Source organism: Balaenoptera acutorostrata, chromosome 12 (genome assembly GCF_949987535.1).
Source record: "Balaenoptera acutorostrata chromosome 12, mBalAcu1.1, whole genome shotgun sequence".
In the NCBI taxonomy this organism is placed as follows: domain Eukaryota; kingdom Metazoa; phylum Chordata; class Mammalia; order Artiodactyla; family Balaenopteridae; genus Balaenoptera; species Balaenoptera acutorostrata.
This window is the reverse complement of record NC_080075.1, coordinates 5,866,813-5,891,493: the sequence shown is the minus strand read 5'-3', so window position 1 is coordinate 5,891,493 and position 24,681 is coordinate 5,866,813. Positions and strand designations below refer to the sequence as shown.

General features: G+C 46.8%; 1 protein-coding gene across 50 annotated transcripts in view; it reads left to right on the top strand.

The window, feature by feature from the left end:
* MAP4K4 (mitogen-activated protein kinase kinase kinase kinase 4) overlaps positions 1 to 24,162 on the top strand; it is a 175,017-nt gene extending 150,855 nt beyond the window's left edge. For 18 of the 50 annotated variants that reach the window (XM_057558545.1, XM_057558544.1, XM_057558542.1 and 15 more), the window contains 12 exons: positions 868 to 1,043; positions 1,435 to 1,555; positions 2,549 to 2,740; positions 4,798 to 4,915; positions 5,214 to 5,384; positions 9,758 to 9,901; positions 12,984 to 13,118; positions 15,802 to 15,902; positions 17,344 to 17,517; positions 18,059 to 18,218; positions 18,970 to 19,109; positions 20,698 to 24,162. In XM_057558545.1, coding sequence (XP_057414528.1) covers positions 868 to 1,043; positions 1,435 to 1,555; positions 2,549 to 2,740; positions 4,798 to 4,915; positions 5,214 to 5,384; positions 9,758 to 9,901; positions 12,984 to 13,118; positions 15,802 to 15,902; positions 17,344 to 17,517; positions 18,059 to 18,218; positions 18,970 to 19,109; positions 20,698 to 20,781 — 1,716 coding nt within the window. In that variant the 3' untranslated portion in view covers positions 20,782 to 24,162. The remainder of the gene's footprint in view (positions 1 to 867; positions 1,044 to 1,434; positions 1,556 to 2,548; positions 2,741 to 4,797; positions 4,916 to 5,213; positions 5,385 to 9,757; positions 9,902 to 12,983; positions 13,119 to 15,801; positions 15,903 to 17,343; positions 17,518 to 18,058; positions 18,219 to 18,969; positions 19,110 to 20,697) is intronic. The other 32 variants (XM_057558572.1, XM_057558543.1, XM_057558559.1 and 29 more) reach the window with 3 other exon arrangements.
* Positions 24,163 to 24,681: the final 519 nt, after the last annotated feature.

Genomic DNA, 24,681 nt, shown 5'->3' with positions numbered 1-24,681 from the left:
AATTTTAAGTGGAAAGATACGTACGTTGAACTTCTGTATGAAAATGTAGACTAGAGATACTAATCAAGCTCGGAAGTTATATTTGGATAGTTGATTGGGTCTTAGGGTGTCTGCATACAGAAGAGGAGAGGGAACCGAAGCCCTGGTGCACAGCAGCGTTTCCCCTGGGCCGCTTCTCCCTCCGGCGTGCATGCTCGTGGCAGCGGAAGGGTAGCCTGCCCAGCTGCCTTCCCACGGCCAGACACGCTGCAGCGCTTTCTCGCGGCACACGTCAGCAACTTTGTTCACGCACGTGGCAAGTCGTTGACACTCGGTTAAGCCAGATGTGAGCCGTACCCTGTGCTCACTTCACTCTCATTTTCCTGCGAGTTGGAAATTTTTAAAAATAAAAGTTGGAGTTAAAAACCTCACCGAATAAGTACTTTAAATCACCCCTGTTTAACTAAAATCTTGCTTTCTGCAAAATCTCCTCAAAAGAAGACTTTGTCACAGGGGCGGGTGTCTTTATGACACACTACCAAGGTCTGTCTGCACACATCTGTTGATCCAGAATTTTATAGTCGGAAAAGAATGCTCTCGGCTCTTTTTTTTTTTTTTTTATGGCTGTGAGGTTTGAACTGTGTACAACACCTTGGACTTTTAAAAAAATCTTTTCTATTTTTTGTTTTATCTTTCTGACTTTTCTTGGTCTCGTCTTTTCTATCGAAAGCTTTGAGAGCTCCCCTCCATGATACCAGTAAACGCCCTACAAGACAGTTTGGCAGAGCTGGCGTGGCCGTTTGATGGATAGTGAGAACGAAGCGCTTGGCCCTGTGCTGTTTCCCCGTCGCCCTCCCGCCTGACCCCCTTTTCTGTCTCCTGCACTAGGACCTGACGGCCCTGGCCAGAGAGCTCCGAGCGGCGGAAGACGTGCGGCCGCCGCACAAGGTGACAGACTACTCCTCGTCCAGTGAGGAGTCCGGGACGACGGATGAGGAGGACGACGACTTGGAGCAGGAAGGGCCCGAGGAGCCCCCCTCGGGGCCGGAGGACGCCAGAGCCGCGTCAGTCCCGCCCTGCTTGAGGGAGGATGAGTGTCCCCACTGGGCCTTCTTTCCACTTGGGACCAGTTGTTGTAAACCTGTCCTCTGATCCTGTGAACGTGTAACGTTTCCCTGTCGTGGAGTCAGCAGCAGACGGCCTTTCTGTTGTCCCCCTTCTCTTCGTTGGTGTGTGTGCGCGCATGTCAGGGCCTCTTCCAGTACTCTGTGTGTTTCATTTCTTCTTCTTAATTTGAGGCTGTGAAAAAAGGGAAAACTGCAGTTCATTTTCCTTGAGGAAACTTTATACCTGTAGCCCCATCTCATCTTAGGACTCCAAGAAGGTGAAAAATCTAAACGGTATGTCCTCAGCTCGCAGGTTATGGCCCTTCACGTCTGGATTTTGTCTCAATAGGTCATCTCTGAACTTGAGCAACGGTGAAACGGAGTCCGTGAAAACCATGATCGTCCACGACGACGTGGAGAGTGAACCAGCCGTGACCCCGTCCAAGGAGGGCACCCTGATCGTCCGCCAGGTACCCGCGTCCTCTCTCCTCGTTGGAGGCCAGCTTCTCCTGTACTCATTAACCCACTTGCTCGTTCACTCGCTCATGCTGTTTCCACGTCATCGTCTGTTATCACCTAACGAGACACCCGGAGGGTAGCGGCGTGTGCTGCATGCCCCGAGGAGGCCAGCAGGGCCCCCGCCCCGCCCGCCTGCATGTCACGCGGCCGCCCTCCTCCCAGTAGCCCGCGAGCCCCACGCTCTGCGTCTGAGCGCAGAGAAGCCGCAGGGGGTGCGCCGCGGCCGGCAGCGGGTCTGCGCGGAGCTCTTGGCTCCGAGGCCGGGGGTCTGCGGCGGGAGCGGCTAGGCAGGCAGGCAGGCAGGCAGGAGCGGCCCGGGGCCGGGAGCCGGAGCAGGGGGGCCTCGCTTCTGTGCTCCAGGCGTTACGCTCCTCCCTCGTTGAACATTAATCGTGTGCCACCCGGCTGTGCTCCGTTTGGATCACCAAGTTTTACAACGGTCTGTTCATTTCTTAGCTCAGATGGAAGAAAGGGATGTGCTTCTCATTTAAGTGGAGCAGGGCACCTGTGTAGCACTTTGGACTTTTCCCTGAGTGTGTTTCATGCTCTGGCAGTGCATTCGTATGGAAAGCGGGAAGGGCCTGGTCCGGACAAGACCAGGATTCAAAGAAGTGACGGGTACTTTCTAGAGCTTTAGACAGATTTAAAAAGGAAAGAGAAAAGCCAGTGGTTTTGGTAACAGCAGCTCATGTGGCAGATAAACCAGATTAAACACCCGCTGTTTGGGTTCTGCAGTCACCAGATGAGGTGCTGTGAATTCTGTTGGCTCAGCCTAGGCATTTGGCGAGGAAGCGTGAGCAGCTCAGGCTGATTTCCTCCAGTCGTCCCTTGATGACGTAACAGAGTTGAGAGTCACACAGCACCGCCAGCAGTCAGGTATCGGTAGGGTCTTCGGCAATGTTAGCGGCGCGCGAGCGAGACCAGTGTGCCTGTTTTCTCTGCAGAGTGCAATTGACCAAAAGCGCGCCAGCCATCATGAGAGCAATGGCTTTGCCGGTCGCATTCACCTCTTGCCAGATCTCTTACAGCAAAGCCATTCCTCCTCCACTTCCTCCACCTCCTCCTCCCCATCCTCCAGCCAGCCGACACCCACCATGTCCCCACAGACACCCCAGGACAAGCTCACTACTAATGAGGTATGTCTCGCACCACAGCTGGCTGCTCTCCCAGGGTTAGACCAGCACTGCCTAGGAGCTAGTTTGCAGAGCCCTTCCCACACCCTCACCTCCCCTCCCCGCCCGCCTTCTTCTGTCACCTCCCCTTCTCTCCCACCCCCTCGAGTAACAAGTTTCAGATCTGCATACAAACCCCTTAACCCTGGAGCGATTTCCCTCCAAACTTGCCAGTTCACTGTTTACTTTAGATAAGTGTAGTTGCATGGCTTTCCTCATTCAGTTTATTTTTCAAAAAAAAGTCTAAAACGATTGCTGTGTTCTCAGATGCATTATGTATTTGGCATGAAATTCTGGTAGTCATTTGTGGAATCTGCACTTCTCATTCTTTTTATCCAGTAAATCAAATATAGAAACATTTGGTTAAGCAGACTTGGCCTTATCAGGATAAATGTGTTGCTCTGTACAGGAACCTCCTTCCAAAAGGGCTGGATCTTTTTTGTTTGTTTGTTTCCGGGGTGGGGGGGGGGCGTTGTTGGTTGGTTACTCTTATTTATTTTTGCCAACCTTGTTGAAAAGATTTCTCTCCTTGAAATTTACAATCACTCAGGGTTTAAGAGGCCAAATTGCTTTTGGGGGAAACCTAGAAAATTAGGATGTTAAACAAGAAGGGCAAAGAACTGAGCGTGCTTTTAACGTCAGATTTTGGATGGGAAATCCTGTGTGCTTGTTCGAAGGCATGGCTGTGTGCTCTCAGTCTGGGTGCCGGTTGGGTGATTCTTGCCGTTTGGAACAGGGTTATGCCCCAAGTGCAGGGACAGTCCACCGTGGGCACCCTGTCCTTAGTTAAGCAAGTGATCGTTTTCATGGGAGGTTTGGTTTAAATGCCTTTGTCTAACGGTTGAAGGAGGTTGCAAGTGGCACGTAGCTTCAGCCAATCTTGTCAATGTAAGCATTGAACTGCCGGCCTGCCCACCTGCTCCTATTCTGGTTCCCTCGTTAGAAAGAATCAGAATAATCCTCTTCCCTTGAGGAGCCAGGGGCAAGTCGACTGCCAAGGCAGGCCCGGCATCAGATTGGCCGCCATCGGCTGGATGGGCCCCAGATCGTGGGCCTGGGCAGGAAGCCTGCCAGCAGGCAGCTGTGTCAGGTGGGAGGGGAGAGCTGAGGAGGGGGTGGGCTGCCAGGACTTGTGACTTCAGCTGCCCAGGGGAGTGAAACGGTACAGGACAAAAGCACGTGGTCAGACATGGTTTTTTTTCCTCCGTTTATATATCCCACCTACACTTACATCCCTTCTTATATTTACACTTGGCTCCATTTTGCTCTAATGTGTAGTATTTACAATAACCCTTAACTCACTAAACTGGCAAGTTTATTTTTCTGTTTGTTTTGTTTTTAATTGTCATTACATTTCCACTTAACAATTTGTTTCACTTTCTTTGTGTCGTTTTTTTTTTTTTTCTGTCTTAAGTTACATTATTAACCAAAACACTCCTATTCCTAAAAGAGCAAAAGGATATGCCTTACTCTGTATTTGCACCTTTCACTAATGAGCCCCTATCTGATACGGATTTTATGATGATGCACCTAAAATGATGGTGGCCAAAGCTTCTGTAGCTTTCTGGCAAGAGGCTCACTTTAAAAGAAACGGTATAAAATTAAGATTTGCCAGTATTCCAACATAGATTCATTGCACTTTTTGGGGGGCAGGAGAGTAAATTCAAAAATTGATGAATTGAGATCAAGACATTTCAGACTTCCTTTAGGAGTTTTCATTATAATTATTTATTAAAAACCGGAGGAGCGTGAAGTATAGATTATGCTGGTAGCTTGCGTGTTCCGTCTTAGAGGAGCGATATTTCTGAAAAGAGGGGTAGCTCTCTTTGGCTCCCGGTTAAACAGCCTGTGTTGGGGGGTGTGGGGTACACATGCAGAAGCACCTCCGGAGCATTTTGGGGGAGGAAGAGGGGGGGTAGGGCTTTTGTATTGGGAAGCAGTGCATTGTAGAGGTGGATTGAAGTGTTTTATGTTTGTTCCTTTACTGTCATTGTATTAATACGACTGAATTTACATTGCAGACTCAGTCCGCTAGTAGCACACTCCAGAAACACAAATCTTCCTCCTCCTTTACACCTTTTATAGACCCCAGATTACTACAGATTTCTCCATCTAGTGGGACAACAGTGACTTCTGTGGGTAAGTAAAGCAGCTGACGAGTGGGCTCGGGCACTTTGCGCCACTCTTTCTGGAGGCTTGGGCACGCGTGCTGGTGGCTGGCAGGTGCAGACCTCGGACCAGATGCCCAGCCTGCTTGCACTGCCTTATTTGCAATGAGCTGCAGAGTCAGTTCCCTTTTTCCATGTACATTCCTTACAAGTTTCTCTTCCTAGGCAAAGAATTGGTTGTGACATGAATATCTGCTTGAGGTGTAGCGGGGAAGGGAGCAGGCCCAGTGCTCGTGGAGACACAAAATAATTCGTGTCCTGTGTTTCAGTGGGATTTTCCTGTGATGGAATGAGATCCGAGGCCATAAGGCAAGATCCTACCCGGAAGGGCTCAGTGGTCAATGTGAATCCCACCAACACTAGGCCACAGAGCGACACCCCAGAGATTCGCAAATACAAGAAGAGGTTTAACTCCGAGATTCTGTGCGCTGCCTTGTGGGGTAGGTATCTCACTGTGACTCTGACCCTTTCGCTTTTAGTCTCAAGGGTGGACCGGTCATTTATAGGTAGTGCAGGTGTTTTTGGAGGCGTCGTTGGTGGGTGAGATGGAAGACTCTTGACGTCCGTCCCCGTCCCCTGTCCCTGCAGGAATCCTGCAGGGACACACACAGGCCTGCCCTTGTTTCAGCCGTCGGGTGTTGCAAAGAATCACTCATCTCCGTTTCTTCATATAAAGAAGAAAAGGGAAAAAATGAGAAAGACATTTGATTTGGCCCATATTTATAGGGAGAATGAAGAAATTTGTCGAATTTGCTTTTCTTTAAATGTTTCAGTTTATCATTTTCCCCTCGCTCTTTGTGACTTGGGCCTAACATCTGAGTGGAGCTCTTAGAAGCAGTCTGCCTGGGCCGAGGGTGTGCGGGAGGGGCCGTGAGCCGCCTTACCCGCGCAGGCTTGTGTGGACGCCGCGAGAGGGGATTCTCCGAGTCTGCGGCGCACACAGCTCTGCCTCCGCCTGGCTGTCACCCCCGTCCACACCTCCCCCAGCCCCGCCTTGACCGCGCCTTCCGGTGCCACGCCTGTGAATGCTCCCTGAATCCTGCCGTGGGCTGTCTGACACAGCGAGGAGCCCTGCCACTGTATTCAGAAAAGCTTCCTCCTCCTTGGACGTTGCCGTGCCAACGCGTGAGGACACTGCACATCCTCTCACGGGCTCTCCTGGGGTGTCCACGACGGCTCTGCCGTCCCCCTGTGACCCCATCAGCTCTTCTCACTCCCGGCCCCTCGCCTGGCCCAGAGCGATGGAAGCAGCCACGAGGGCCTCGGGGTTCACCTGCTGAACCTCGAGATGGTCCTCCCTCCTGTCGTTCCGGAAGGGCCCGTAACTTGATAGACTGCCCTCCTCATCTGCCTCCTGGGCCTCAGTCTGTCCTGGCTTCCCTTGCCCCTTCCGTGAGCCCCCACCCCCGCACCCCCGAGGGCTTGGGAAGAGCCGTCTCTGCCCATTGCAGGCACAGTTTTCTTCATATTAAAGACCTTCTTGGGGGTGTTGATACCATCAAAATGATTACATTATGTTCAGCGTAGAAGTAATGTTAAATATGTTAGTTCTTTCCAAATTGGCGAAGTAATTTGTGCCTAGGATGTTGGCCCTTGGTAGCAGTGTCACGCTTAATTTATAGTCCTCTAATGTCCTGCGAAGTGCTGGGCCCCATTCTGTGTGCCATTATCTGATTTTTTTTTTTTTAAACTAAAATCCTTCTTTTTCCTAATTAACTTCTTCACTACCTCTGAGAAAAATAGGTGACTCTCTCAAGCCTGTGTCTTTTAAAATGCAGTAGAACTCTCTGTTTCATCATTGTTAAGAGAGAGGGAGGTGACTTAAAATAGGTGACTTCTATATCCGAGTGTCTTTGAGTTGCCCCGTGTCTGGGTCACATCACTGGTGGATTTCCTTAAATTGCTTGGGATAGCTGTCATGAGTTACCTTTTAAGTGAAGTTAAAAATAAGTCTCTCGAAGACACAGACCCAGAAAAGTTAAAGCATGTGCTATGAGAGCTGTCCCCCGACAAGAGGGGGAGGTTCAGAGGAAGCTGCAGTGCTCGTGAAGTGGTGGAATGGACGCATTTGTGTCTTGCTGACCCGCATCAGGGTAGTGTTTTGTGTACCTTCCTAGAAAACACTAGCAGTGAACATCCTTCATCGTACTGAACTGACTTTTGTTTTGTAAATTACTGCATATTTATTTAATTTTTTAGTAAGGCCATTTCTCCTTATTTACAGCCAGAATTATTTTAACACATCTTTTGGATGTGATAGTTTCCATTCTTCTGATCATGAAGAATTGTGTGCACTTACTTTGCTGCTTTGACTGCAGTGTAATGGATCGTAGAATTGAAAGGAAATTTTAAATCACATGTTATAGAGCTCTTAGCCATTTCTTCCATCACCCTGCACCAGATTCCTGTGGATACAATTGCAATTCCTAGCCCTGCTTACCTTTGAACAATTAGCATTATAAAGTTTAATTATAACTAACAGTTGTAAGGTTAAAAAAAAGTACATTTATAAAAAAAATTGGTGCAGCATGCCACAGTTTTTTTTCATAGGCCCATAATTTCCAAGGTTGCTATTTTCCAGTGACTGTCTGTATTCTTTTGACTGCTAGCGCTCAGTATTTTACAAAATGACACAGTTCTTGGAAATATATACTGGAGAATTGGAAAATATGGTAAGTGCTAAAATAGCTACAATTTTTGTGTATATGAAGATTTTTTTTCAGCTCTTTTGAATCTTTATTCTTTCTTGCTGTAAACTCTTGATGGAGGTTTGAGTGGTGTTTGTTTTTGGAAACCACAAATAATAGATTTCACAATGCTCGTCGTATTTGGTGTAGTTATTACACATTTGGCTAGTTGACGGAGAATCTTTTTAGCTTCTCAATATGGAAGATCGACCAGGAAAATGTTGAAATATTGTATGAACTGGGACCTTCGGAATGAACTCCTTGGCTGTCAGCTAAAGCTGGACAGCAGTTTAGCTTGCAGCATACAGCGCTTCAGCGTGTTGGTAACCGCACCCACGCGTGCCTGGGCACTCTGCTAGTTGCTAAAGTAGCGGTGATGTGAGTACCTGTGTAAATGCCAGGTTCCCTGCTGTCCCCCAGGACCCAAAAGGTGTTTCTGGTTTCCTCACAAGGTTTCCTCGGGTAGATGCTGTCCTCCTGGTGCTAGGGTCCCCCCACTCAATACCAAATAGGCATGGAGCTGAGGGGGGCGGGGAGGGTGTTCTCCCGTTGCCTTCACAATTGTTCTTTTGAAGTTTTCTGGGAAAGTGTGTGTGTGTGTGTGTCTGAATAAATATGGATGACGTGGTTCAAGAAGTACATGCTGTTCTCCCCTGTCATTCCATCTGCCTGAAAATACTGATGGGGCGATTACTTTGTAAAAGCGCACATACTTCGTTCCTTCCCTCAGCGAGTGTATTATCCAGTTTAGGGGCTCACATAGATGCAAACACAGATGTCCCAGTCCCCTAGGAGTCCAAGGTGCTCTGTGCTGCAAGTTACCAAGTTAGTTTAGGCAACCGAGGTTATAGACCAAGGAAGTCGGTGTAATTGGGAAAGTAAGTGAATGATGAAGTCGGCTTGAGGGGCAGAGCGTTCTGAATGCTGGAGGGAGGCTTTTGTACCCTCTCGGAGAGAGATGAGCCGTTTCTGAAGGCACAGTGTGGCCCGATGAGTGTTGCGGGAAGGTTCGGGCTGTTTGCGGTACAGTCGCAAGAAAGTGGAGGGAGAGAGGGGCTCGCAGCAGCCTCACCTCAGGCCTCCCCCCGTCCGCGGTGTGAGGCGGCCAGAGCAGAGCGGGGAGAGCAGAGGAGCGGGACCGTGAGGCGGGGGGGTCTTCTCGGGCGGGGTCGGCTGGGCCGGCTTCGTGGAGCAGCGTGCCGGCCCACGTGCTGCTGATAGAAACGGCAGGGCTCGAGAGGCTGGCCTCGGTAGGACTTCAAGTGGACGGACGAGCCGGGAGTTGGGGGTGGAGTCAGGAGTTTCTGGTTCTGAGGTCCCGCTCCAGCAGACAGACAGACAGACAGACAGACAGACAGACAGACAGCAAGGGAGACGCCCGCGCTTAGGAAGCAGAGAAGGTGCGTGGAGACCAGGGGCAGACCCGACGAGGCTGGAGAGGGTGGAGCCTGGAGTGGGTGGAGCCTGGAGAGGGTGGAGCCTGGGGAGGGTGGAGCCTGGAGAGGGTGGAGCCGGGATGGGCCCGCGGCTGGGAGGCACGCCCCGCCCCCCGCCTGCGCACGCGCACTGCTGGTGGGAAACCGCGGGAACGAGGACCGAATGCCTCTGTTAGTTTCCGAAGGATGATGGAGGGTGGTCTTTAAGAAAACCTTAAACTGAGTGATAGACGCCGGAGCAGTCACAAACTGTTAAGGACTAAGGGGGCTGTGTATGGCTCGTTCTAGAAGTTTGCCTGTGAAAAGATAGGTGAAGGAAGCAGGCGGGGATCGTGACATCAGACGAAGGTTTGTTCGGGTGTCTGATGTGACGGATGAGGTGGAGAGTCTGTGGTACCCAGGAGATTGTGGACTGGAACGTCCTGGGGCAACTGAGGAAGAACCAGAAACCGGAGGGTGGTGAAGGTAATCAGGGGGATGAGGCGGGCTCCTCCTTTTTTACATGTAAGTGAGTATTTCACCCTCTCTCCTCTATGGTGATTTGTTGCAGTTTGGGTACTTTAAGCTCTCTTGTTTGTACGGTGGCTTGAGGAAACCACTCTTTTCCAGATACGCTTTGCTATCTGCTCCATACAAGGCTGTTTGTCAAGCATAGTGTAAAATTGTGGGCTTTCTGTGTCCATGAAATAGGAGTGAACTTGTTGGTGGGTACAGAGAGTGGCCTGATGCTGCTGGACAGAAGTGGCCAAGGGAAGGTGTATCCTCTGATCAACAGAAGACGATTTCAACAGATGGACGTCCTGGAAGGCTTGAATGTCTTGGTGACAATATCTGGTAAGCGTGTGTTCGGGGAAAGCAGGCCCCCAGCACTGTTTAAAAACGTGGTAGTTGCTGGCACAGAACTTGAGTGAGTTCCTTTTCTGAAGTAATAGCTAAATGACCTAGAGCAGTAGCGTGATTTTACAGTAACGTGATAGGAAAATGTATTCAGACGGGGCCCACGTGTACACATTAGCCTGGGGCTCTGCTGAGCGGCGCCGGGGAGCCCAGGAGCCTGCACTTCCTACTTCACACTGCCCGCCACCCTGCCGCCGCCCTCTGCGGCCTGTCCCGCTCTGAGTGTGGGTTTATGTCCACTCCCTCCCACAGGGCTCTTTCATGCACAAGGAACTGTTCTTTGCCATTGGTGGTAAAAGTATCGTGGGTTTTTTTTTTAATGTCAGTCAACACTTACTATAAGTGTCTTTTTAGAAAGAGCATTTTTCTTAGTATAAATTATATGTGTTCATTGTAGAAAGTAAGAAACTACTGCAGAAAAGCAAATGGGAGAAATAAATAGTAAAATCATCCGAAGATAACATCAGTTAACTTCAGTTTTTAATTTCCAGTCTTTTAAGCATACACACACTCAGAATACACACTTAGGGGGGAAAAATCTCCATAAAAATAGTTATGCCACATTTCAGACATTGAGAGAATAATATGACACCCATATACTGACGAGATAGTTTTTAACAGATGTTAGAATACACTGCCGTGCATACGTTTGGCGTCTACTTGCCCTTGGTAACCACTGTCCTGAAGTTTAAGTGTATCCCGTCCTTTCTTATTTGTCCAAACCTTGTAGGCTACTCTCTCCTGTCCCTGAACGTTCCTTCATGGTACCCATTCTGCACGGCTACAGGATGTTTCTTTGCATAGATGTACTATAGTTTGTTTACTAGTTTTCTGTTGTTAGTCTTTCCATTTATTCCTTTTTTTCCCTCTCATGTAAACATTTTTCACAAGTATCTTTGCAGCTCACTTAACCATCAGGCATATGAATCCATGTTGCCTAGATCATAATCTCCTAATAATTTGTGTTTTTGCTGGGGTCAAAGAGTATGTAGAAGTGTAAGACTTGTCCTCTGATAACCAGCAGTGATTTTGATTTAATTATCTGCTAACTCAAACTTGTTATATTTATTTATATGTAACAAATTTCTGGCAGTTATTTTAGTTTTCAGATAGGCTTTTGGTTTAAGTAAAGATGTTCATTGAAATGCAAAAATTTCACCATCCATCTCATACTTAAATGAGAAAACAACCATTTAAAACTTGAGCTTTAAAAAGTGATGGAAGGGGCTTCCCTGGCGGCGCAGTGGTTGAGAGTCTGCCTGCCAATGCAGGGCACTCGGGTTCGAGCCCTGGTCTGGGAGGATCCCACATGCCGCGGAGCGACTGGGCCCGTGAGCCACAGCTGCTGAGCCTGCGCGTCTGGAGCCTGTGCTCCGCGGGAGGAGAGGCCGCGATGGTGGGAGGCCCGCGCATCGCGATGAGGAGTGGCCCCCACTTGCCGCAGCTGGGGGAAGCCCTCGCACAGAAACGAACACCCAACACAGCCATAAATAAATAAATAAAATTAAAAAAAAAAAAGTGATGGAAAATAGGTTTTAGAATTGTAGGAAAAATAAATCAGCTAAAAAATGGTTTAAACTTCATTTTGTGATCCAGTGAGCAAGATGATTCATGGAGATCAGTAATCAACTGATACCATTTTTTTGGTCTACTTTTCTGTATTCTTTTCCTCTTTATAGCTTTCATTGGTTTTCAAAATCATAAAACTAATTAACACATGTCAGTTGTAGGCAACTTCGAAAACAGAAAAAAACTTAGGAAGAATAAAATAAAATGTAACCCCCATCTCAGAGATACCTCTTGTTAACATTTTATTGTATTTCCCCCTCCTCGTTTCTGTAAATATATCTCATAGTGTGGGAGTAAAACACTGTATATAAAACGATGTCGTCTTTGTTTCACTTAATATATTATTTTCCCACATTCAAAAGTTCTTCAAAACTTAAGAAGATTGTGTTGAAGTATAAGGCATGACACAGAAAGTGCACAGACGTATAAATGGTGTACAGCTCCGTGAAGAGTCACAGTTAGAACCCATGCACGTAGCCCCCCACCCTGAGGACGAGGGGAGCCATCCCAGCCCCCCCGGTGGCCCCCCTGCACTGCCCCTCCTCCCCAGAGGGAAGCCCTGTCCTGACTTTGAACACCTTAGAACATGCTAGAAACTCTTTTGTGTCTGGCTCTTTTCCTAGAGCAGTTTTACGTTTACGCAGAAATTATAGACAGTCCCCATATTGGCCCTCTCCAGTTTCCCCTATTCTCTCGCATTAATGCACATTTGTTACAGCGGATGAACCAAGATTAATACTTTAGCTAACAGGTTAGCTGAAGTCCACAGTTTGCATTAGTGTTCTCTCTGTGTGTGTGTGCTCTGGGTTCGACACACGCATAATTTTATCCACCGTTACAGCATCGTACAGACTAGTTTCACTGCCCTAAAAACCCTCTGGTGCTGCACCTACTCCTCCCTCCCTCAAAGCCCCTGGCAACAGCTGGTCTTTTTTTACTGTCACGATATTGCCTTTTCCAGAATGTCATAGGTGGGCTTATGCAGTCTGTAGCCTTTTCAGACTGTTGAGAGCAAGTACCTTTTTATGAATCTATGCGATAACATTTTTTGTCTGTTCTAGGTGCTTGCTCAATACTTCTGCTAGGTTATCTCTCTTCTAATTGATTTATAGGAGTTCTTTACGTGTTCTGGGTGTGAGTCTTCTGTTAGCTCTGTAAGTTGTGCCCATCTCCAGTTTATGGCTTACCTTTTGCTGGATTCAAGTCCCCGAGTTGGGTGATCTCTGAAACCCTTTTGTGCTCTCAAATGGGAAATAATAGTTACACTAGAGGGTTTTGAGAATCAGATGACATAATAGCTTGAATTGAGTTTCTAGTGAAACTGATACAAAATGGTTCCCTCGGGGGATGATATTTACTGTTTATTGCAGTTTCTTTTGGTTACTATTGTTGTTAATGAGGATATCTACTTTTGAGTATGCATGTAAAGTACTTATATTTGTTTTGCTAGGCAAAAAGGATAAGTTACGTGTCTACTATTTGTCCTGGTTAAGAAATAAAATACTTCACAACGATCCAGAAGTTGAGAAGAAGCAGGGCTGGACGACCGTGGGAGATTTGGAAGGATGCGTACACTATAAAGTTGGTAAGTTCCACGACGGGCGTAAGGGTTTTGTTTTTCCAAGGTTTAATTAATCTTCCATTTAAGATCTATGTGTTTTTGAAGCTTTTAGTAATGAACTTGTCGCAGAGACTTGTAACTCCTTTCTGTATCAGGATGTTTCTGAGGCACCTTCTAATCCTGAGGCCTGCAGGCCTGCAGTTAATCTTAACTCCGGCTGTCCGTGCCCTCTGTCCTGAGCCTCTTCTCACCCTTTCCTTGGACAGTCCACACTCTCTCTGTAAGATGTGGCTCACATCTTGCAGAGAAGAAGGAAGCGTTGCCAGAGGAGAGACAGCCGATTTGGACTCCTCCTTTGCGCTGTAGGCTTGTCCTCACTTGGAGGACTCTGGGTCCTTGGCAGTCACTGATTGAACGTTTGAGAGTTTGCCCAAGTAGCTGTGGCCTGTCGGTTTGAATTAAATGCGCTGTACAGAGCTACTCTGCTCATCACTAAGAAATGAGCCTTGCTGGCCAGTCAGTGTATCATGGCAACCGTTTTGTTCTTTTCTCCTCAGCATGCCTGCCTTGCTTCTCGTGAAATAAGATCTCACAAGAACAAAACCAAAATAAGTTCTTTCGTGTTGGGGAAAAAAATCAAAATATAGGTACTAATGTTGGAAATAAAGGGGAAATAATGGAGCTTAGCCCAGTTACAGTTTTATGGGTGAGATGATGTGTTCTAATTGAATTTGAAATGGGAGGTTGAGAAGGTTAGCAAATGGTACAAGTCTTAAGTATACAGAGACTGTATACTTAAGACTGAGTAACGTAAGGGGCGTATTGAACGTTGATTTCTGCTTGTGTGTTTTCTTTTCTTCTGTGTTTATGAAACTACATACTGTAGTCCGTGCCTCTGCTCCCAGGGACATTACAGTCCTTGGCGTTGTCGTCTTGTTTATGTAACCTGTCCATGGCCCTCAGCTCGTTGGTTACTAATGAGTGCGGCTGCCACCCCGGTAGTGGACTGATTCTGAGTGATCCTGCAGGGTCCTGTCACCTCGGTATAGATTTCGGGATTAGGATTTTCTGTGTTGTGTTTTTGTGTAATATTTTTATTTGTTGATATGTAACTGAAATCATCTAAGGCTAAATGTAATGAAATGGCTCATAACAGCTGAAATGTCCCTGAATAGATGGCCCTACAGGAGAGTGAGAGGCAGATGCGTTAAACTGAGCTGGGCTCAGAAGGCGGGGTGGGGGGGGTATTTAAATTTATATGTAAATTAATTAACATGAAATAAACTTTAAAATTTCTTTCTTCAGTGACATTAGTACATTCCAAGTGCCCAGTACCCCATGTAACTTGTGGCTGTCATTATCAACAGGGTGGACATAAAGCCTTTCCATCACAGAAAATTCTATCCCATCAGCACTGGTTTCGACAGCCTCTTATAATCCTTTGTATCTTTTTTTGTTTGTTTGTTTTTTGTTTTTTTTTTATAGCACCTATCTAGTACAATTTTGCCGTAAACTTTTTTTTTTTTTTAGTTTATTTATTTATGGCTGTATTGGGTCTTTGTTTCTGTGCGAGGGCTTTCTCCAGTTGCGGCAAGTAGGGGCCACTCTTCATCGCGGTGCGCGGGCCTCTCATTATCGCAGCCTCTCTTGTTGCGGAGCACAGGCTCCAGACGCGCAGGCTCAGTAATTGTGGCTCACGGGCCCAGTCGCTCTGCGGCATGTGGGATCCTCCCAGACCAGGGCTCGAACCCGTGTCCCTTGCATTGGCAGGCAGATTCTCAACCGCTGCGCCACCAGGGAAGCCCAATCCTTTGTATCTTAATAGTCATGTGATTCACTTGAATAGTGACAATATATGAAATAACAAGGAGAGTTATCAAGTTAACAAGCCATGTCTCATGGTCAAAGGCAGAGTGCTGTGGTTTAGAGAGCCCATGAAAACACCGGGAGTCTGCACCAGCCAGTAAGTCAGGTGTGGCCAGGGCCCCTCCGGGTATCTGCTCTAAGCAGAGCTGCTGGCTGTGAAGAGGACTGAAACAGCTGTGTAAAAGGAGGCCTCTATATATATATATATATATATATAAAGTTAAAGAGAGATTTTCTTTACTTTTGGTACACAACTTTAGCTAAAATCCTAGCAATTACTACTGTTGCTATAGCTCAGGAAGTGGTTTGAAATGATACTTGATCTTGTACACAGAAATAGAATTCAAACTCAGTTGATGAGTATTTTGTTGTAGCGTTCTGTGTTCCTCCATCTGTAAGCCCCACGCAGGACTCAGGAAAGGCCACGTGGAAGATTTGACCTCTTGCTGGGATTCGGGACCCTCTTGTCTGATAAGTCGCCTCATTATCCTTTTGAACTAGTACTGAGCCCTCGAGGTGGTAGGGTGGAAAGGCTGACATCGTCCTTGATTATTAAGTACTTACAGCCTAAGAAGGTTAGGGACATCAGCGAAAGTGCTCGTCGATGGCAACCAGGGTATGGCGTTGAGTCCAACACAACACGGAGGAGGATGGGAGCAGCCTGAATTGTACGTTAAAGAATCGGAAAAGTGAACCGCGAGGCTTGAGCTCTCGGCATTTTTCTCTTGTTGATCTGGGCGGATCAGCAGGAGGCATATGTAGAGAGTTTGTAGAGGCCAGCTGAAAGAATTTACAGTCCCACGTCGATTCTGACCTGTGCTCCTCTTATTTGTTGTTGCAGTAAAGTATGAAAGAATCAAGTTTCTGGTCATTGCTTTGAAGAGTTCTGTGGAAGTCTATGCGTGGGCACCCAAGCCATATCACAAATTTATGGCCTTTAAGGTAACAACATCAAGTGCACTTAAAAGTAGCATCAGCCATTTCACGCTGTGGCCAAGAGCCAGGGAATATGTCTAAAAACCCCGAATGGTTACAACTGATCATTTAAAAACATGTGCTGATATTGGTATAACTTTAGCATGAGAGAGGCCATTTCTAATGGAATAAGCTGAGCTATCGGCTTTCTAAGTCCTCGGAGTGCGAGAGAGGAGCGGAATGTTGGGCAGACACCTGGATTGAAAGGACACACTGACACCACCTCCATTTAAAAAGCAGACCTTGACCTTCCCCCTGAAGTCATGGACGTGCATAAAGATGTAGATGTTTATGTTTTTGACAGATATCCAGCAATAGGCAGATTTAAGGTATATCTATTCAGTAGAGGACTAATTAAAAATGAAGTTGCAGAAACTCTTGATGACACAAGGAATGCATTATTACACATTAAATAGAACAAGTATTAAAATATGTATAATATACCATTTTTGTTCAAAGAAAAATACTGTAGAAAAATATTAGCAGTTATTTTTGTGGATATTTTTAATATTTCTTTTTTATACTTCTAGAGTTTGCACTAGATACAAATTTATAAAATTCTCAATCAAAAATGATATTACTCTAACATTAGATATTATAAATCACTTAATAACGTCATTTCTGATAATAGACAGAAAACCTTAAGCATTGTCCCCCCGGGGCGGTTTTATTGCAGGGCAAGAAGTTAAGAATTTTGTATCCAAAAAGATTCTATTTACTTATGTTTTTAAGTAGTTTTGACATATTTTATTAAGGGTAGGCTTCCGTTATTTGGAAAATTGACATATTTAGATTGCTTATTCCTTGATTCCCCAGTAAAGCAGTATAAATGGGGTAATCGTATTTGCTAAAAAAAATAAATAAATAAAGCCACATATTATTGACTAAAAGCTGTTGATTGTATAGTTACAATTATCTTCTGAGATCTGGTCTTAATTACCTTCATGTACCAGGTATCAGGAACTGTACTAGTTGCTTTTATAGATAAATACCTTATTCAAATCTGCCTTATGAGCTATAGGTGTTGACGTTAATGAAAAACTGAGGCCACCCAGGCTGTACGGTACATGGTAGCCTCTCGTTAGCTTTATCACTGTAGCTGGAAAATTAAAGTGGAGGTTTGAGTAGCTCAGCAGAGACTGTGATGATGACACTGATAAAATTCTCCTCACGTGTATCGTGCAGCAACTCTCTCTCCATTGTCTGCGTTGGAGTAGCTGGTGCTGACTGACAGATAAGAGCAAAGTAACTTAAAGACTTATTGTACAGAGTAGTTTTGCTTACGGTTTTTGCCAGGGTGGTTCAGTAATTGAGTAACGGCGTGCCTGGGTCTGGCTTTTCCAGTTTGAACCATCAGAAATAAGTTCTGCTTCGTCTCACAGCTGCTCTCTCCGTTGCTTCTTTGTAGTCATTTGGAGATTTGGTGCATAAGCCATTACTGGTGGATCTCACTGTTGAGGAAGGCCAGAGGTTGAAAGTGATCTATGGATCCTGTGCTGGATTCCATGCTGTTGATGTGGATTCAGGATCAGTCTATGACATTTATCTACCAACACACGTAAGAAAGAACCCACACTCTATGGTTGGTTGACTGGCTTCATTTTATTTTGACTTTTTTCTTTACTCTGCTTAGTGAACTAACACAAGCAGGGATCCCTTGCTTTCCCTGTGCTGTGGGGGTGAGTATTTAAATGGCGCCCCCGTTCAGTAGCGCTCTGCTCCGAGCCAAGTGGAGACCCGCTCTCCTGGCTCTGAGGCCCTCCTGAAAAGCTCCTCACCCTGCTTTCACTAACACGGGAGGGTTGGGCAGCTGCTGGCAGGTCAGAACCTCCGTAGGTCGGGACTGGTTAGAGGAACATAATTTATTAAATGGAGCCCCCAAGCCAAATATGTTCCAGGGGCTCAGAACACGTGAACTAGTAGATTATAGGACCTATCAAAGGTGGACTTTCAGATCTATATATATATGTATATCACATGGGTTTTCCACAGTGTTATCCAATGCTGTGTTTATCACCAGGAATCTGAACCCGTGCATTCCCCAAGACGTTCTTATTGAGCCCTTTTGCAGGGATGGAAGTAGCCACAAACGTGCTTGCCTGTACTTTGTTCCTCTTCTCTAGATCCAGTGTAGCATCAAACCCCACGCAATCATCATTCTCCCCAACACGGATGGAATGGAGCTTCTGGTGTGCTATGAAGACGAAGGGGTCTATGTGAACACCTATGGAAGGATTACCAAGGATGTGGTTCTGCAGTGGGGAGAGATGCCAACGTCTGTAGGTGCGCGTCCCTGACAGGAAAAGGCCTTTCCTGAAGAGGCGTGTAGTTTGCGTACTGATTTTACGTGTTCTTCAGACCCTTTGGCCACTTAACAGAGTGGCTGGCAGTAGATGGTGGAAAGTTAGATTGTAGACCGGGACACACGTTATAGTCTTATGTTAGGACAAAATCCAAGTAATTATTTTTTAAAATTCTGTCGTTCACAGTCCTTCATTTAATCTTTAAGACAGCCAGGGGAAGTAGGGCAGGTGTAGCTGTTGACTGATGTGTGGGAAGTGAGGGGAGACAGAAGGGTAAGTGATCACTCTTGCCTTTCCGTGGCCCAGCTGCAGTCGACACTCAGCTTCCTGACCGTCCCTGTGCGTTCAGCAGTGAAGGCTGACCTCTGGAACCCTCATGGCTCCAACTTTATATCCCCAAACTGTTTTGGTTTAATTGCAGTCACTGGTTCTGTCCACTTGGCTTTCCTTCTCGCTGCCTCCTTGGTAACTAGTGTGATGAAAATACGAGCTAAGCTGTGGGGCGGGGGGCGGGAGATGCTCCGGCCTGAACTGCCTCAACTGTTGATTCAAAATACTGCCTCCCAGGATGGACCACGAGGGTGCACGTGCAGAGCTCCTTGCAAACAAAACGCCCAAATACTAGCTGTGTAGAGGGGTGGGGTGTGTGTGTGTGTGAGAGAGACCTGAGCAGTTTCTTTCCACGGCTGTTTCCTTACCTTTAACAATATGTGTTTTCTCCTCTCAAAAAGCGTATATTCGATCCAATCAGACGATGGGCTGGGGAGAAAAGGCCATAGAGATCCGGTCTGTGGAGACCGGCCACTTGGACGGTGTGTTTATGCACAAAAGGGCTCAAAGACTGAAATTCTTATGTGAACGCAACGACAAGGTAACGGTTTCCTTAGAGATTCTTTTTAGTTGCTACTATCTTTTAGCAATGGTTTATTTTCCATGAAGTTTGGTGAAGCCTTTCCTTGGGGTTTTGATAGATTCTGAAATAAATTTATCAAGGAACTTTTCAGTAGTGACTTCTTAGGCCTGTTTATGGAGGTCATGATATATTTTATTTTGTTTTTGTTGAGGGGGTGGAGATGTTTATCTCTGCAGAAATCATCCTATGTTGGGTTTTTGTTTTTTGTCTTTCGGGGTTTTTTTTTCCCATTAGGTGGCCTGCCTAGGCTACGTTTGGTTTAGGGATAGAGAAGGTTAAAGCTACCAGTTTAGATGGATGGAATTTTTTCGTGATTAGAAGGAACCCTCGTGCAAATTTAAGTAACAGGGTAAAACTTCCTCTCCCCTGATACGTACCAGAAATACACCACTTGTTAGTCTACCTTTTGAGTAGTGAAATAACTTCATTGTTTGTGTGGCATAAATGCCTAAGAGGGGAAATCATTTTATGCAGAAGTAGGCATACTTCCTACAGGTGAGACCCCGGGGCATCAAAGCCCCAGTTAAAACCTTTGCTTTTTGAAACTGGCCGCATCCTTGTCTTCTCTGGGATTGACTCCCTCCCTCCCCAAATCAGCCTTGGAGTGGAACAGACACTGGCCAATGGTGTTGACCCCTCTGGCCTTTTCTAAGCCCAAATTTCTCTGTCTTGTGTCACTTGGATAAAAATATGTCTGACCACCTGGGGCAGCCCACTGCAGCCTTAGAAACATTTCCCCCTTTTGCTTCACGTTAAAATATATTAAAGCTCCTAGCAAGCAGACCTCAGGCTGACTTCGCAGACGAAGAGAGCGGTCGCTTCTCCGTGTCAGCCGGGCCTCCTGCCCAGCCACGCGCTCTCCTACCCAAGAGCTGCATCACTGCCAGCCCACTTCCTCCTGCAGTCCTCTAGCCCATTCGCCGGTGCACTTGACCTTTTTTTCCCTACATAATATCTCCTAAATCTTTTACCTTGAAAATCCATACAGCCTCAGACCTAACCCAGGATTTTGCCAGCTTTTTGGCTTACACTTTCCTAAGTATGTTCAGTGGAGCCATAACCGTGATATTCTTTGAACTTCAGGCATTTAAATATTTTTATCATTCATGATGTCACATCCATCGGGGTTTATTAATAAAAGGCACAAAACTAAATTATATTACTTTGACTGTAGAGTCATATGAAATAACTAATAACATCTCAGCTTCATTTTCTAAGAGAGAAAAACCAGGTGGCTGAGGAGCCTCCCATTGGCAACTGCACATTGAGTGTGCCAATCCCAGTTATCTCTCAGAAGGTATTAGCCGTGGAGGTGAACACAAATGGTCCCGTTCGGGAACACCGCCTTTGTTCCTCTGCGTTCTCACAATAGGGCAGGACGTACGAGGAGTCATCCGTCAGCTAAGGAGCCTTCCTGGGCAAGATGAAAACTGGCTCCTTCACAGACGAATGGACGTCATCCCAGATTTCCTCTGGGAGGGGCCCCTGGGGCTGTGGGACCAGGGTCCTGCTGACCCCTCCCCTCTCCTCCCCTCTCCTTCTACAGGTGTTCTTCGCCTCGGTCCGGTCCGGGGGCAGCAGCCAGGTGTACTTCATGACGCTGGGCAGGACCTCTCTCCTGAGCTGGTAGGAGTGGCGGGCGGGTATGCCGGCCCCGGAGTCATCGAGATGAGAACCTGGAATTCCTGGCAACTGGCGCTCGGAGCCGCCCAGGCCGCGCGGGCGGGGGTCTCCTCTCCCCTCCCGCCCGTTCTTACCAGTTCATCTCCACTCCCTTCTTGTCCTGTTCGAAATAAATCAAGGCTGCAACGCAGCTGGTGCTGTTGAGACTCTACCGTCAGGTGCTATCGGTGTTGGAATCAAGCATCAGGCAGAACGCAAACGCCTTCCCTCCAGCTCCAGAATTCCTCGTCTGTGACTCTGTCCCGGGGTGTCTGCAGGTGGAGAACAGACACGCCGGCGGGTGGTTAGAAGTGGGCACAGCGGGTGTAAAGTGTGCTCGGACGAGCAGGTCACTGAAGCCAAGAGCAGATTTAATATAGTAACATTAACAATATTTAATTGACATTTCTTTTTTGTAATGTGACCATATGTGGACAAAGAAGAAGGTGCAGGTTTAAGAAGTTAATATTTATAAAATGTGAAAGACACAGTTACTAGGATAACTTTTTTGTGGGTGGGGCTCGGGAGGTGGGGTGGGTGGGTTAGGGACCCATTTGGCATTTGGTTTCTTGGGAATTCTTTTTTTTTTTTTGGCCAAGAACTCAGTCATTTTCTGTGTACCAGGTTTTGCCTAAATCATGTGCAGATAATTCTTCAAAAAAAGAAAAAGAAAAAAAAAAAAGGAAAAGGTGTGCATTTGTATCCTGGCCAGAACCTTGTTGTGTGACAGTATTAGCACTGCCTCGGTCAAAGGTTTAATTTTTGTTTAAACCTAGAAGTGCAACAGCAGTTTCACCACGGTCTGCACTTGCGGAGGGAAAAAAATTTTTTTTCAGCCACGTGTTTATTTTTTCGCCTACCTCATTGTTTTTAATGCATTAAGAGGTGGTTTAGTTTATATGTTTTTGGAGGAAAACATTAATGTTTAATTTAATCTTAATACCAAAACTATCCAATTGAAGTTTGACTGTTATTTCGTCACAGGTCTCAGTAGGCACAAGAGAAATTGTCCCTGAAGATGGGAAACAGCCACGAGGCTTGTCTCGCTGACGAGCGCGTCTGCTTTCTCAGTTGAGAGAGCAGATCGCGCTGTGTCCACCAGATTCACCCGAGGTGGTGGACGGGTGGCCATCACCCACAGCACGAGGGGCCTCAGTGTTCTCAAATCGGGGTTTGCAGACAGGTGGTCATATGGGGACAGCCCCACAAACTGTTAACAGTGTTGCAGGAACCTTTCCTTGGGGCTGGGGGTATTTCCCTTTTTCTAAAAAATGCAATGCACTAAAACTATTTTAAGAATGTAGTTAATACTGATCATTCATAAGATAGCATCTTCCTGTGTTTTGGGTGTGATATCAAAGCCCTGGCTTTTCTCGTTCTCTCCCTTGCTCTCCCGTTCTCTCTCTGTTTTTTAAACCAGTTTTACTTTATGAATATGTTCATGACATTTGTAATAAATGTCTTGGGTAATAATTGGTTTCATGGCTTCTGGTCACTCGCTTCCTCTGAGGATGTTAATTAACTTGGTAGAGGAGCAGCGCTCGGCACCATGGCTCTGCTGGCCGCCTTTCCTGTTGTCGAGTCCTGATGGGAATGTCGCGTCCACCAAACAAAAGCTCCGTCTTTCATAGGCTTACTCCTCCTCCGTGGTGAATTTTCTCTTATGACGTGTAAGTGGAGGTTTTCCTCCAACAGTCACTTGCACCTGTTTGCTGAGGCTTGGCCCGGCATTCGCATCCCGTTTGGCATGCATTTTGACTCGTCATTCTCTTCCTCCTGGGTCAGCATTTTTGCCGGAGGCTGTCCTATGAATTTCAAACCCTAGTGAAAAGTACATACACTCAAAAATGCAGAAACAACAGCTGGTCGCGTACACGCACCACGACAGGACCCACTGAGAAAACCCGCCTCCGTACTGGAAGGATAAGGCCGGGGAAGCAGGTTTTCCGTGTGTGTGACTTTGGTGTAGCGCCGATGTCTAAGGCAGAAAGAGCTAGTTCTTTGCTACTAATTCATACTGAACATAGAGAAGATTGGGGAGTTAATCCCACCCTTGGAAGGGACTTCTGAGACAGGCCAGGCTCTGTCACCACGGGACTGCAGTCACAATCACATCACTGCTGGCGATTCCCTACTCGGTTTGGCTTTTGACCCAAGATGAAATGTGTCTCAGTGAACACGTGCACCAGGAGGAGAAAGGACCACGTGGCGGGGTCAGTTGTAGCCCCCTCCCATGACTTTAGCGAAAGGTAAAAGTCGGGCAGGTGTCTTTGAAAAAATACTAAACTTCTGATACCGACATGGAAGATACAAAAAGGGATGAGGCCTCGTGGTCTGCGTCATCCACAGACTTGAAGCTCAGTGTCTGTAAGTCAAGGACCGTGACACAGACCACGCAAATGGTGTTCCATTGGAATTGCTGAGTACTGAGAACTTGACAAAAGCCACGATTCCCTCAGGGGCGATGGGCTCCGAGCTCAGGTCAGGGTGGGCCTGTCCTAGTTGGGCAGCACCTGGTGGTGTTGGAGTTGAATGTGATTGAATCCATCGCCGGGCTTAGCTGACCGAGGTCAGCCGGCCACTGGTCCCCTGGGTGGGTGCCTGCGGTGTGCTTTCCTCGGCCGTGATGTCCCTCCCTCCGTGGCCTCCCCGCCTAGTAGATCAGACTGTGTTGCTACAGCTTCAAGCAGGCGCCCGGTTAGGTTTCTCCATGAAAGATGGCAAGCTGTCGCAATGTCTTTCTTCTAGAGAAAGGGATCTTTTTCCTTTAACAGGGTAGTGACTTCACAGAAGTGCCAAGATGGCAGAATCAACAGAAGAAGATGGTATTATGCCGATACCATTAAATGTGGAACATGGAAAACTATGACAACTCTTCCAAACAAAATACCAATATGGCTCTAGGTTTAGTAGAAGCTTTAATGAGTGATACCTTCCTGTGTTTAAAGCAGAGTCTCTCTGTATCGGGCGCAGTGTTTTTACTTTTTCTCATGCCCATGTTGTGTTGAAGAAAATGTTTACAAAAAAATGGTTTTGTTACACTAATGTGCATCACGTATTTATGGTTTACTTTTAAGTGATCTTTTGTGGGTTATTTAGGCTTTTGTCTTAGTTGTCGTCCACTTACGGTGATTCATAATCCCCAGTTTTACCAATTATAAATTTGCTAAACAGTAATGCAAATGACAAGCTGCATTGTTTACTAATCAGAGCTGCAAAGCAGACTGGTGACAAGTACACACACAGCCTTCTTTTTTCAGTGCTAACTCGTCTTCTGTGTATTATGAAAATTACTGTTGCCCCTCTTCTCCCCTCTTTTGTCCTTAAATAAAGTAAAAATGACACCTATTTCACGTGGCATGAGTTTCAAATATATTCTCTTCCTTCTGAATGTTTCCTTCCTCTAAGGATCCTCCTTCCCCCGTGCCACCCCTGGCCTGAGCGGGTGCCTCCTAGATCCTGCCGTCTCCCTAACAGGGATGGCCCAGGGGCTCACCAGGCACAGGTTACGAAAGCAGCAAACATTTGTTCCAAGATCTTAGAATGAAATTGATGGGTGAGCTCTCGATCGCCGTGTTCCTGAACCCAGAAACGGAGTAAGGCTCATTTTACACGCATGCTGTCTGTTCTGTAGCTAACAGGGTGATGAAAGGGACGCTTTCTCAAATTGGTGCATAAACTTGACCTTAGGCCTGATCACTGGAGCTCCTTCAGTGCAAGGTCATCACAGCCCCGGGTGTGCCCCATCGACCCCCATAGCCTGGCGGGAACGTTCCTCATTGGCTAGATGCCAGGTCACGCCATGGGTGTCAGCACCCTGCCCGAGCCCCCTCCTCCGTTGCATGCGTTAGTCAACTAGCTCCTCTGT